Source organism: Eptatretus burgeri, chromosome 7 (assembly GCF_056783735.1).
Source record: "Eptatretus burgeri isolate ZD-2024b chromosome 7, Ebu_testis_v1, whole genome shotgun sequence".
NCBI lineage: Eukaryota > Metazoa > Chordata > Myxini > Myxiniformes > Myxinidae > Eptatretus > Eptatretus burgeri.
This window is the reverse complement of record NC_140967.1, coordinates 5,847,587-5,861,474: the sequence shown is the minus strand read 5'-3', so window position 1 is coordinate 5,861,474 and position 13,888 is coordinate 5,847,587. Positions and strand designations below refer to the sequence as shown.

At 42.4% G+C, this 13,888-nt stretch overlaps 2 protein-coding genes across 3 annotated transcripts in view; one reads left to right on the top strand and one right to left on the bottom strand.

Moving 5' to 3' along the window:
• LOC147022602 (transforming growth factor beta-2 proprotein-like) overlaps window positions 1–11,711 on the top strand; it is a 101,348-nt gene extending 89,637 nt beyond the window's left edge. Inside the window, exons 7-8 of the mRNA XM_085887342.1 lie at window positions 7,462–7,615; window positions 9,548–11,711. Coding sequence (XP_085743468.1) covers window positions 7,462–7,615; window positions 9,548–9,706 — 313 coding nt within the window. The 3' untranslated portion in view covers window positions 9,707–11,711. The remainder of the gene's footprint in view (window positions 1–7,461; window positions 7,616–9,547) is intronic.
• Window positions 1–13,888, bottom strand: part of LOC147022601 (uncharacterized) — a 126,641-nt gene that overhangs the window by 82,657 nt on the left and 30,096 nt on the right. For both annotated transcript variants that reach the window (XM_085887344.1, XM_085887345.1), the window contains exon 3: window positions 10,178–10,271. In XM_085887344.1, coding sequence (XP_085743470.1) covers window positions 10,178–10,271 — 94 coding nt within the window. The remainder of the gene's footprint in view (window positions 1–10,177; window positions 10,272–13,888) is intronic.

Here is a 13,888-nt window from a genome sequence, read left to right as displayed (position 1 = left end):
TTTTGAACACACCTCGTGTGTGTGTGTGTGTGTGTGTGTGTGTGTGTGTGTGTGTGTGTGTGTGTGTGTGTGTGTGTGTGTGTGTGTGTGTGTATATATATATATATATATATATATGTATATTTCTTCTTTTTTCAGGTGCTCCGGTTATGGGTCACCACAGCGGATCATCCGTGTGATCCGCATAGTGATTTGGCATAGGTTTTATGCCGGATGCCCTTCCTGACGCAACCCTGGTCGCCTCTAAGGACACAGGGATATGGTACACCTATTTTAACCGGGGCATACACCGGCCCAGTATACTGGTACTCACTTCGCCGACCTTGGAAGGATGACAGGCTGAGTCAACCTCCTGGTGTGTATTAATTCAAGTGGCCAACGGGGCTTGAACTCGGGACCTTTTGGATCCCAAGCCGCTACCCTAAGCACTACGCCAACACCAGGCTGTGTGTGTGTGTGTGTGTGTGTGTGTGTGTGTGTGTGTGTGTGTGTGTGTGTGTGTGTATGTATATATATAAACATACACACACACACACACACACACACACACACACACACACACACACACACACACACACACACACACACACACACCTCTGGAAAAAAACAAGAGACCACTCCAAAAAATTTAAATCAGCATCTCTACATATATGGCAGCCATTCCATTCCAGTGTCTGTTGAATTCCAACACAGACACACCTCATTCTACTTAGTGAGTTACTGATTCGGTGATCACCTGAACCGAATCTGATTTAACAAGGAAAAGAATAAAAACCACTGCTGTGGTCATCACTATCCTCTTGCAATAAGACCAGCTGGATGGCAAAAACAGTGCTTGTAGTACCTCAAAAGTAATTGGAATCAAAAAAAATAACTATTGACCTTGCCAAAAGAGTTGAAAAGAAAAGTTTTGAGTGGAGAAAAGAAGGGTTCAATTCTGGCTTTACTGGCAGAGGGATACAGTGAGCGTCACATTGCTTCCATCCTTAAAATTTCAAAGACGGCGGTTCATAAGAACAAGGTCAAGCAGCAGACATTGGGGACAACAAAGCTACAGACTGGCAGAGGGCGAAAACGACTTTCCACTGACCGGGATGACTGCCAACTCATTCGAATGTCACTCAACAACCGTAGGATGACATCAAGTGACCTACAGAGAGAATGGCAACCGGCAGCTGGGGTGAAGTGCACGGCGAGGACGGTTCGAAACAGGCTCCTCGGGGCAGGGCTGAAGTCGTGCAAAGCCAGAAAAAGCCCTTTATCAATGAGAAGCAAAGAAGAGCCAGGCTGAGGTTTGCAAAAGACCATAAGGATTGGACTGTGGAGGACTGGAGTAAGGTCATCTTCTCTGATGAGTCCAATTTTCAGCTTTTCCCAACACCTGGTTGACTAATGGTTAGACTGAGACCTGGAGAGGCCTACAAGCCACAGTGTCTCGCACCCACTGTGAAATTTGGTGGAGGATCGATGATGATCTGGGGGTGCTTCAGCAAGGCTGGATTCGGGCAGATTTGTCTTTATCAAGGACTCATGAATCAAGCCACGTACAAGGTTGTCCTGGAAGAACATTTGCTTCCTTCTGCTCTGACAATGTTCCCCAACTCTGAGGATTGGTTTTTCCAGCAGGACAATGCTCCATGCCACACAGCCAGGTCAATCAAGGTGTGGATGGAGGACCATCAGATCAAGACCCTGTCATGGTCAGCCCAATCTCCAGACCTGAACCCCATTGAAAACCTCTGGAATGTGATCAAGAGGAAGATGGATGGTCACAAGCCATCAAACAAAGCCGAGCTGCTTGAATTTTTGTGCCAGGAGTGGCATAAAGTCACCCAACAGCAATGTGAAAGACTGGTGGAGAGCATGCCAAGACGCATGAAAGCTGTGATTGAAAATCAGGGTTATTCCATGAAATATTGATTTCTGAACTGTTCCTATGTTAAAACATTAGTATTGTGTTGTTTAAAAATGAATATGAACTTGTTTTGTTTGTATTATTTGAGGTCTGAAAAGACTGAATCTTTGTTGTTATTTTGACCAGTTGTCATTTTATGCAAATAAATGCTCCAAATGACAATATTTTTATTCGGAATTTGGGAGAAATGTTGTTAGTAGTTAATAGAATAAAACAAAAATGTTCATTTTACTCAAACACATACCTAGAAATAGTAAAACCAGAAAAACTGATAATTTTGCAGTGGTCTCTTAATTTTTTCCAGAGCTGTTTCTATGTATGTACATATGTATACATATATGTGCGAGGAAAGAGACAAAGAACAGATTCTTATCACTCTGCCTTACTTACCAATTAAACACGAGACAAGGGTACCCAGCAGATCATTCAGGGGGGAAAGAAATCCGGTCTTGGCTTACCAAGGCAGAAGTCATCGTGCGTCTACTAAAATGACTTGAAATGTTTCAGCGTGCCTTGGTCCGCTGCTAGCGCCCTCCCTTGCTGTGCACCCACCCGCAAACAGGCTCGAACACCAATCAATGTCACGTCATCACCCCAGGAACCAGGGATGCCAAGAATCAGGTACGCCAAGAGCCAGGTCCTGAGAAAAACCAGCAGGAACGGTTCAACTGTCACCAACCGTTAGGAGCCGCCAGGAACTGTAAGGAACCGTCAGGAACTATCACCAACTGTCCGGAAGGCGGTCCTCCTGTCCTTTTTCTCCGCGACCAGTGTGGGCTGAGCCTCAAGCAGACTGCAGCCAAATCCAGCTTGCCTATTGGTGCATCACTGCATGTGACCTCCAACCGTCAACACCCGTGATCATGCCTTCCCCACCATCGAGCAAGATGCAACTCCCAATTACCACAGTCTTGGCTCACGACGCCATGTTCGGGGTGCTGGATGAACACTAGACAGCAGCCATTTGCCGGAATTACCGAGCGAAAACGTGAAGTGCTCATAAAACGTCAACAGCAACCATCACCTTCCCGTTCAGCTCGACACGAACAAGAGCCAGCAGCATCCATGGAGCTGCTGAACGGGACGTCAAACGTCGATGGAAAAAGGTGGATGCCCGAGGTAAATGATCCACAGCCATGTCTGACCGTCAGAATAACTGTTCAGGAAAAGCTTGTGGTGTGTTTCATCAAATGTCCTGCAAGTCCAAAGTGTCTTGATGGAAAAAGGAATAGAATGTCTCTCCATTGGGCTGATGGCTATCTATCGCGTGCACGAACGGTGAATATCGCTCATGCGGAAAATGAAAACTAACATAAAATCATACGTCATGAATGTGTCGTAAAGAGGAAAAGGTTATCCCAGAAGAACGAGAGGGAATCTGTTCTCTGCCCTTCTCCAATGCATCAAGGAGTTAAAATCCTACAAGAAATGGGGATGGGTCTTTTCTGAACATGCATTTATGGAAATAACTCTGAGGACCTGGATGAGTTACAATACAGAACCCAAAAACAAATTGAGTTTTTGGGTTCTGTATTGACAGCCAAATGAAGTCTGCTATTTAATTCTAAATTGAAGCATCATGCTTTGCGGTAATGCACGAGCCATGAAAGTGCAAGGTTTATCGGACAATTGATGTGCCGTTGGGCATGTACAAGGAAATGTGTGCATTAGTTGGATCTGATTTTGAAATCCATAACTACATATTTTCTTTGGTGCGGTTTCAGTTACAGAGGTCCAAAGTTTTTCCATTTTTCCAACATGGCTGCCACACCACGTGACCGATGACATCATAATTGTGTGTGTGTGTGTGTGTGTGTGTGTGTGTGTGTGTGTGTGTGTGTGTGTGTGTGTGTGTGTGTGTGTGTGTGTGTGTGTGTGTGTGTGTGTGTGTGTGTGTATAATGACCGTTTTTACAGCCATTTTTCCCTGCTGTGCAGGGGTTAGGCTTTTCCTTGAGGCAATGTTTTATGGCCGGATGCCCTTCCTGACGCCAACCCTGGTCGCCTCTTACAACAGTGTGTGTGTGTGTGTGTGTGTGTGTGTGTGTGTGTGTGTGTGTGTGTGTGTGTGTGTGTGTGTGTGTGTGTGTGTGTGTGTGTGTGTGTGTGTGTGTGTGTGTGTGTGTGTGTGTGTGTGTGTGTGTGTGTATGTATATATGTATATATGTATATATGTATATATGTATATATGTATATATGTATATATGTATATATGTATATATGTATATATGTATATATGTATATATATATATATATATATATATATATATATATATATATATATATATATATATATATCTTCTTTCGGCTGCTCCCGTTCAGGGTCGCCACAGCGGATCATCCATTATGATCCGCATACGATTTGGCATAGATTTTACGTCGGATGCCCTTCCTGACACAACCCTGGTCACCTCTTACGACACAGGGATAAGGATTGGGTTTCACCATGATTCCATGCTGCCCTACACACTCTCATAGCGCGGCCCAGTGCAGAGCGGAGCTTCCGTCCTCAAGCGATCCTCCAACCCAAGCCTCCAAGTAGCCGGATAACAGGCGCACGCAACTACGCCCGGTATATATATATATATATATATATATATATATATATATATATATATATATATATATATATATATATATATATATATATATATATATATATATATATATATATATATATATATATATATATATATATATATATATATATATATATATATATTCTTCTTCTTCTTCTTTAGGCTGCTCCTGTTTGGGGTCGCCACAGCGGATCATCCGTTATGATCCGCATAGTGATTTGGCACATGTTTTACGCCGGATGCCCTTCCTGACGCAACCCTGGTCGCCTCTTACGACACAGGGATATGGTACACCTATTTTAACCGGGGTATACACCAGCCCAGTACACTGGTACTCATTTCGCCGACCTCGGAAGGATGGCAGGCTGAGTCAACCCCCTGGTGTATTAATTCAGTGGCCCAACGGGGCTTAAACTCAGGACCTTTTGGATCCCAAGCCGTTGCCCTAACCACTGCGCCAACACACCAGGATTATATATATTTATCTTCTTCTTCTTCTTTCGGCTGCTCCTGAAAGGTTTATTTCATATACATACACACACATATATATATATATATATATATATATACATACATACATATACATACTGCAAATAAAAATTACAAGCATTGTCGTAAAAATAACCGTAATGGTCATTCAATGAACCAAATTTCAGATGCGTGTAGTAAAAGTTTTGGACGGTATAAATTCACGTTTCCTGAGTGGAAACAAATGGTGACTGGTGCTAACACTGATATTGTGTGTGCTCCCTTTCATGACGAACGTGATGTCATTTCCTGCATGACAGAGAAATAAATACACAGGGCTTTTATATGTTTAGATGTCACATGGAACAGACTCAAAAATATTGCTGACTTGGAGTTTGAAGTGTCGATTGCAATGAGAATTTTTTGTTTTTCAAAAAGCTCTCATCGAGTTACGGCACATTTTATTTTATAATTCTTAATTTTTTTTCTTAACATTCTTGAAAGAAGTCTCTTTTCTGAAATCGGAAGCAGAGTGCCTTTTCGGTCACCCTCAAATTTACAAAAGGTATACTCATCGACACACCTGTCTGTTCTGGCGAGTGGTTAGACACTAGTTTGTTTCTCCAATGGATGGTGTAGGTTCAATTCCCATGGCTGCTCACACTCACTGCTCAACACCTGACGAGTGTGACAAGTATGTCAATCTTCAACGTGATCTCACATCGACCTTTATCCTGCAATGGACTGAAAAATACTGTGACGTCCACGGGACTTGAACAGTCCCGCCAACGTAGAATGAGCCGAAACGATGGAGGCGGTTTATTTATTTATAACCCAAACATGGCGGTTCTAATCGCTCTACCGCAAACGGGACGAGGAAGGTGGCACGAGTCACTTTTCACTGAGTTGATGATGTTTATTTGTTTTTATTATTAACCAGAAATAACAAGACTCGGCAAGAAGAGGGATCCGGGGCGATTCGACGGGATGGTGTGGGATCGGGTGTGGGGAAAAACGCAGACAATTCCAATGAATATACAGATCTCAAACCCTATAAGGTGCCAAGCACACAAAAACACACACACACACACACACACACACACACACACACACACACACACACACACACACACACACACACACACACACACACACACACACACACACACACAAAACGTAGCTATTTCTGGTGGTCAGGCTGGACCGTGGTGTGGACGCAACTGTCCCTGGATCGGCGTCGGACGAGCTGGCCTTGCTCTCGTCAGGGGGGCAGGAGAAACCGTGGTGCTGTCGACCTCCTGGTCTTGGCCCAAGTCCGCTCACAGCCGCCAGGGAACCAGTTCTGGTGCCAGGTTGCGAGCAGGAGAGGGAGCCAGGTCCGCCCGGCGTTCGACCCCGTACTCCGAGTCAGCAGAACCCCAGAGCCAACCAAGGTGAGGCACGAGGCTCAGCAAGGCTCCAAGATACGATGAAGAACACGATCAAATCAGCACAACAACAAGGACGCTCTCCGCGCAACAGCCTCCCCACCAAAAAAAACACGATCTTTTTGTCCAGATCTTCTTCCTCTTCCTTTTCGACCCCGAACAGAACCTTTTTATCCTCCTGTCCTCGTCACTTCCAATCGAGCCGTTTATTGGCCCACCGCCGTCGCCTTCTGCCAATCGTGATCACGGGGCGGAGCCATCCGCTGCACTGTCCTGTGACGTCACGGCCAGTCTCCAGAGAATACCAAAAGGGGTTTACGCAGACACACTTACCCTATCCCGTGTCCCTATCTTATTACGTGACAATTATCATTTCCCCCCTTGAAGAAATGAACATTTACTAGACAACTTATCACCACTGAATTGCTACTTATTACATCGAGATCCTGGTAAACTCGAACAGCATGGCATACCTAATTAAACATCCTGATTACCCTTTGAATGCATACCCCCCCCCCTCAAACGTAACAATACTTTGTGTCGGCAGTCTAGCATTCAGGCCCCAACTGACTTGGCTTGCTTTTACTTTGTGCTTCTATGGCTGCTGCAACCATAACCTTTCTCATCTCACCCCTGCATCCCCCATTTCAGTGTTGCACCTCGGCGTTCCCCACTTTAACCTCTTACCCCAACATCTTTTCACAGCTTCCTGAGTGCCCTGAGGCACAATCATATTGTCAATGTCTCCGAGACACTTGTCAATTGCCTTGCCGTCCCCAAATGTGGACCTCACTGTTACTAAAACAAATTGAGTTTTTGGCTTCTGTATTGACAGCCAAATGAAGTCTGCTGTTTAATTCTAAATTGAAGCATCATGCTTTGCGGTAATGCACGAGCCATGAAAGTGCAAGGTTTATGAGACAATTGATGTGCCGTTGGGCATGTAGAAGGAAATGTACGGAGCGAATTTGGTAATGTTTGCAGGCAATATTGGGTCATCTTATCATCTTGTGGTTCTGGCTGTAATCCACACTGAGCAGGATAGACATCTTATTATATTTTCCCTGGCCTAGGAACATGGAGGGAAACTGCTGCCTTCGCTACCTCTACATCGATTTTCGCAAAGACCTGGAATGGAACTGGATCCACGAGCCCAAGGGTTACCAGGCTAATGTCTGTACCGGGCCCTGTCCGTATTTGTGGAGCTCCGACACCCAGCACAGTGGTGTAAGTGAACTCTGCTTAACATCATATTTACTGAATTTATAACATTGATGCTCATCCATACCATCTTGACGAGCATATTTGTATATATTTTTTTTCGTCACTTTCTGGTGGGGGTTGCAGGGGAGCCATGTGGGCAAAGCCTGGAAGTCCCCTAGTGGTTCGGGCAAGTATCATGTGGAACAGTTTTAAATGCATCTCCCTTTTATCCTTTATCCCAGTGATGGGAAAGAACGTGTTTCCATCAAATGATTTAAACACAAAAATATATATTTTTTAAATACATGAAAAACAACAGCCTGGCTTTGCGAGTTGCTTCCCAGATCTATTGGGTGGGTGATGCATTTCAGTGACGTCACTATGCCCCCAGAAACCTCACAACTCGCAATCATGTGCTGTATGTGCATGAACGTGAGTCTACTCACGAATCAAATGTTCCTCGTGTGCATAGCCAAAGAGTTTATAATTGAACAATGCTAAAGGCCCAAAAAGTCCAAAATAATTTTGAAAGCTACAATTGGATCCTTATTGTTTACATGTTGTGTCTGTCTTGATGTGGTCTCCTAAAGACAGCCTGCTTAATGATGGAGTGAATCTTGCAGGTTCAGTGCTCAGTGGTTATTTTAGTCAGATGTGATTCTGCCTCGAATCAAATTCTTTGATCTTTGACTCGATGTTCGTTTCATAAAGTATAGGAAGCATTTTGTGGAACTTTAAAATGTGCATCAGTTTTCAAGAAATGCACGTTGATTGGCTGCGAAATAAACAAACCTCGCTGTTCCAGGGTCTAAGGGTGAGAAAGGCCACGTCAGGCATGTACAAGGGTGACCACAAAACAGCATCACCGACCATACCTCAAGTGACTTCCTCGATACCAATGATATCCTCTTACTTTTTGAAGGAGCACAAAGTGGAGCACGTGCGTAGGCCGCAGATTTCGATTTCGCCAAGATGACCCCATTTTCTCAACATATCGTGGACAACAACAGAAAAATCGTTTTCGGTCGAAAACTACATGAGAACGAAATCCTTCAGGAAGGCTCAAACGGAGTTCAGGAAGGAGTTTCAAAACTCGCGCTGCTCCTAACGAGACACGGATATTTGCTTGACTAAAACAATTTCGAGAAGAAGGCACTGTTAAAAAAATCTGAACCGAAAAATAATGATAGGCCAACAATTTCCTCCGTCGAATCCAAGTGTGCATGCAGCGGAGAGGCCGACATCTGCAGAATGTGCTCGAACATCAATTACATTAAAGATTTCCATCCGAAACGTTCCATCGTGATCATGCATCATGTGAAGCAAATGTGTACCAATGAACGTGTCATTCTAATTAAAAAAAAAATAAAGGTTTATTTCATTGATTGGGTTCCGGTTGCTTTGGTCACACGGTAAATGGTCGAGGTTTTAAGTCTTTTTAATGATTTTTCTAAGCCAAGTCATCAAGATATTTTTTGATTATAAATAACTGGAGAGTATTTTCCTGCTTTCGTTTGCCAATATACTTTTGCCAAAGCCTTTTGTTTTTGGGGCCGTACGTTTTTTTTTTTTCTTTTCTTCTTTTTTTCCCCTGTGCGATGACTACTGCACGTTGCAAGGAGTCAGCACTTGCAGCATGGCCCTGTGTTATGGACAAACTCAACGTGGAAATTTTTGGCCTGAAGCAACTGACATTGCCAGCTTATGTAAGCTAAACAGGCTCAAGTGCAGTTCGACTCTCGGTTGATCACCTGCCAAGATTGTCTGAAAACTGTAGGACTCTCCTGTTTCCTCCCTCAAAATGACTGGCATTTCAGAGCCTGCTTGTTTTTGACCAACGCCCAAGTTGCACTGTACAGAAAAAAGACCATGAATTGTCGGTCGATTCTGAAATCGATTTTGTTGTTAAAAGCTGCTGTGCAGTAGAAATGATTGGAACACATGTGACTTTTCCAGGTGCTGAGTTTATACAGCATCATCAACCCAGAGGCATCTGTGTCGCCCTGCTGCGCAGCCCAGGAACTGGAACCCCTCACCATTCTCTATTACGTCGGAAAGACGCCCAAGGTGGAGCAGCTTTCCAACATGGTTGTGAAGTCGTGCAAGTGTAGCTAACTACTTCCTCAATGCTGCATTTGTTTTGACCATACTTGTATTTATGCATCCATGAATAACTCTGGCACTGCGGGACACTACGCGCTTCCATGGAGCTTTGTGGGAACCCCTTTCACTGAATGTGCCACATCTTGGAACATCTCGTCACTTGTTGAAGAGACCGCAAACAAGATGGAGAGCTATTTATTTTGACTTGTTATGAGACTTACGACATTCACTGCTTCCTAATTTTATAATGCACTCGTTAAATATCCTTGAACAAACGGCTCCATTTCTGGAGTCCTACCAGCACCGACAAGCCTGTAAGTTACTTGCAGCACCGATTGTGTGCATGTGATCAAAACTGAACAGTATCAACTGCACTGAACTCCTAATCCTGATATTTATGTCAAGTACAAAAGTGCTTCCATCAAAACATCTCTGACAACAACTCTCTTGTGTTATAATTGCTATATTCCATTGAAGCCTTACCTCTGAAACAACCAGCCCAGGTAAATGGATGCAACACTGATGAGCCTTCATTTGTGATCTTCATCTCTGCTCTCTGCTCTCTGACCTTTGATTTCTGTGTACAGAAGAATAATGAACAGGAAGCTGAAACCATTAACATTGATGATCAACCGTAATGCCTTTACATAAACACGGGAATTCGTGCTTTACACATATCTGCCATAAAATGCATTTATTATTGTGCATTATTGGAATATTCTTTCTTTAGCAGACAAAGCTGATGTCATTCACAGTGAGCATTGCATTTTGTCGATCGTCATGAGAAAAGCTCCGTTTGTAATTGAATACTTTTATAAGTGTGATGTGTTTGCAAGCTGGACCATGGCGTAACATTCCCGAGAACTTGGAGACTTTTGGTGGAGGGATAACTTTGTCGCAGGCTTAGTCGGCCTTGGTCTTGACCTCCCCCTGACCCCTTTCCTGTTTAAAACTCCCTTTTAACCACCGATGTTGTTGAAATGCAGGCTTTAATCTTGTATCCCCATCCTTAGGCCTCAAAGGCACAGCCTTTGCATTTAATGACTTGCATCACTTATAACAGACCAAACTGGAGCGCAAGTTTGTACAAAAATGAAATATTTGCTCGGCTTAAATTGCCTCCATCGGCTCCTGTTGAAAAGCTTAATATTTTATTCCGAGTCCGGTCCAGATCGATGTAAATTATCTGCAGATTAAGTTGTTGACGTTGCCTCCTTCCAAAATGCCTTTCATTCGCTTATGTGAAACGGGCCTTGTACAAAACATTCTTCAAAAGCATCGAGACGTCTTGCTGTTATAGTTTCTGGATATATTTTACCGGCCCACGTTTTGCGGCCATTAGAGCTCTCTGAACCTCAGAATGGAGTTCAACGTTCGTCACTTGGCTCGGCAACATCGGACAAGGTCGCTTACCTCTGTGTTTGTCGTCGGGAGAACAGCAATGCACTCTCGATCAATTGTATGATATTGCAAAGTTATTCTTGTTCATCGAGATGTTATTTCTGATTGTAAGTCTTCTTCCAATGACTTGGAAATTTCACATCCTTTATTTTTATTCTTCATGTCAATGGGTTCAATACGTTTATTTTATTATTTTTGTTGCTTATTTAGTTTTACATCTTTTTATCTTTGCTTCCGGATACAGTGCTCTTTGTCACACTGAGCACGTGTGATAGCAAGTTCTGACATCTCTGTCCTCAACCAACAATTTCTCGAAGTTTTATAGAATATAAAGCGCTTGGAAAATAGTTACAAATCCGTTAGCTCAAGATAACTGCTGTATTATAAAGAATTCTAGAAAACTCCAAAGGGAAATTGTAAGTAGCAAAGCGACGCGTCTGTTACTGCTCAAACTGAAGGACATTGTTGGATGATACAAAGATTTGAAGGTTATCTGATCCCATGAAGATGTAAAGTCGCAGGTATTCTTAAGGAGATATTTTTAATCTGTCCATTTACATTCTATCACAGTCGTTGGATTTATGCATTTGGAATAAACGAAAGCTTTGCTACTTTATCATTTGTTTCTGCAGGATATCTCGCTTTTTTCACTTTACTATGAGAGTAATTGATCATCTTTGATTCATTTCGATGAACGTTTGAAGAACTTCTGGCTCGTAGCCATTTACAAAGGTTGGCGCAGCTGTTCTCAACGCAGATGTGACGGGGGAGAATAAATGTTGACTTTGAGTACAGTGTTTGGGTATTATTTGAGGAGTCTGGTGTGAAAGGTCATCATTTATTTATCTCTCTTGAGGAGGAAGATTTAAAAATCAGGATTTGGTTTCACACCAAATGGTAAGAACACTTTGCCCATTCTTCATCCAAATGGAATTTAAAAAAATATTCTTCAACATTTACTTTGAACATTGCTTTCACCCTTTATCAATAGAGTTGTAAATTTGTTTTGAAATAGTTTTTTCTGAAAGTAAATATAATACCATTGAAGAGAATAAGACATCCTCCAGACCAAATCAAATCAATAAGTTAAATTTGGTATTATATAAATTATTATGATGGCTGATTCTTCTCAGAGCAAGATCAAGGTTTTTCTCGGATGAAGATAGATATTATAATGGGTGTTATACAGTACAGTGAAGCTCACTATTTTCAACGAACACATGATCAAAATGAAGATCAATTACTGCACCGTAGTCCCAAGAAGGAAGCCAGACCACACGCACGCACGCACGCACGCACGCACGCACGCACGCACGCACGCTATTTTAGTTGAAGTTATAACCTTAACTTATAAACAATTGACTGATTTCCAAACTGCCCGGATCATCAGCCGGGCACCGTTTATCATCAATGTTTCGATCCTTTCAGCCCAGAACCTCTCCAAACAGCGGATCCACAATCCCGGTCACAGGTCCACATTACTCGAATATTTAACATCAATGGACCCACAATCTCAAAGTTGGATCCAGATCGACAGTCAACACAGCAATGTGATATCCTTATTCAAACTTATTTAATTATTACTTTTATTTAAAGTATTACTACATTTGAATAACTTTAATCATGCATCACTTTATATGATTATATATTAAGCGATAAACACTTTACCTTACAGACATGTCCATTACACTGCAACTCCATCGAACCATTGACTCAAACTGTCATTAACAAGCGATTTTAATATGCTGCATTGCGTATCTTAGCAACCACCAACAATGCTTATTTATAATGAAATTTATAAATAATATTTACTAACTTATTTATTTATTTTTTATCTGGATATCTCCTTTATTTAATACATATAACTGCGTTATTAATTGTGGAAAAAAATCTTTCTATTGGACAGAGATATATTTCATATTGCCAACCATGGTGTCTGTCCGTATGTTTGTCTGTCTCCCGTTTACAGCAGCCACTCCCCCCCCCCCCCCACACTGCGTTTGAAAAGCTGCTAATTGGTTATTTTGTATTTTCATTTCATTTTTCTTGATGCAGTATAGTCAGACAATTTATCGTCATTGCCAGTAATCTTTAAATACAGCATGAACATCTGGATTAAATTAGATTCAGTACAGATCTTTGTGGAGTAACACTCTATTTAAAATAGCTATACTTTGTCCTCTTTTCAGTCAAACTGAACCTCTACCACCCGATGTTGCACCAGTATTTCGTAGTAGGCAGTTTAAGCTCAGAGCTTTGGCTCTCAGTGAAACCAAGAATACAACACAAGTAAACTTTTAAAAGTTCAATAAATAATTTAAATTGCTCGATTAACTTCGACCTTTTCCCATCACTGTGGACGAGTACTTTAATGCAAACAGTTGTTGAGTTGATGTATGCATGTAATGCAAGTCATCGAGATACATATTGTTACGTTTGAGGGGGGGTATGCATTCAAAGGGTAATTAGGATGTTTAATTAGGTATGCCATGCTGTTCGAGTTTACCAGGATCTCGATGTAATAAGTATCTATTCAGTGGTGATAAGTTGTCTAGTAAATGTCCATTTCTTCAAGGGGGAAATGATAATTGTCACGTAATTAGATAGGGACACGGGATAGGGTAAGTGTGTCTGCGTAAACCCCTTTAGTAGTCCCTGGAGGCTTGCCGTGACGTCACAGGACAGTGCTGCGGATGGCTCCGCCCCGTGATCACGATTGGCGGAAGGCGACGGCGCAGGGCCAATAAAGCGGCTCGATTGGAAGTGATGAGGACGGGAGGATAAAAAGGTTCT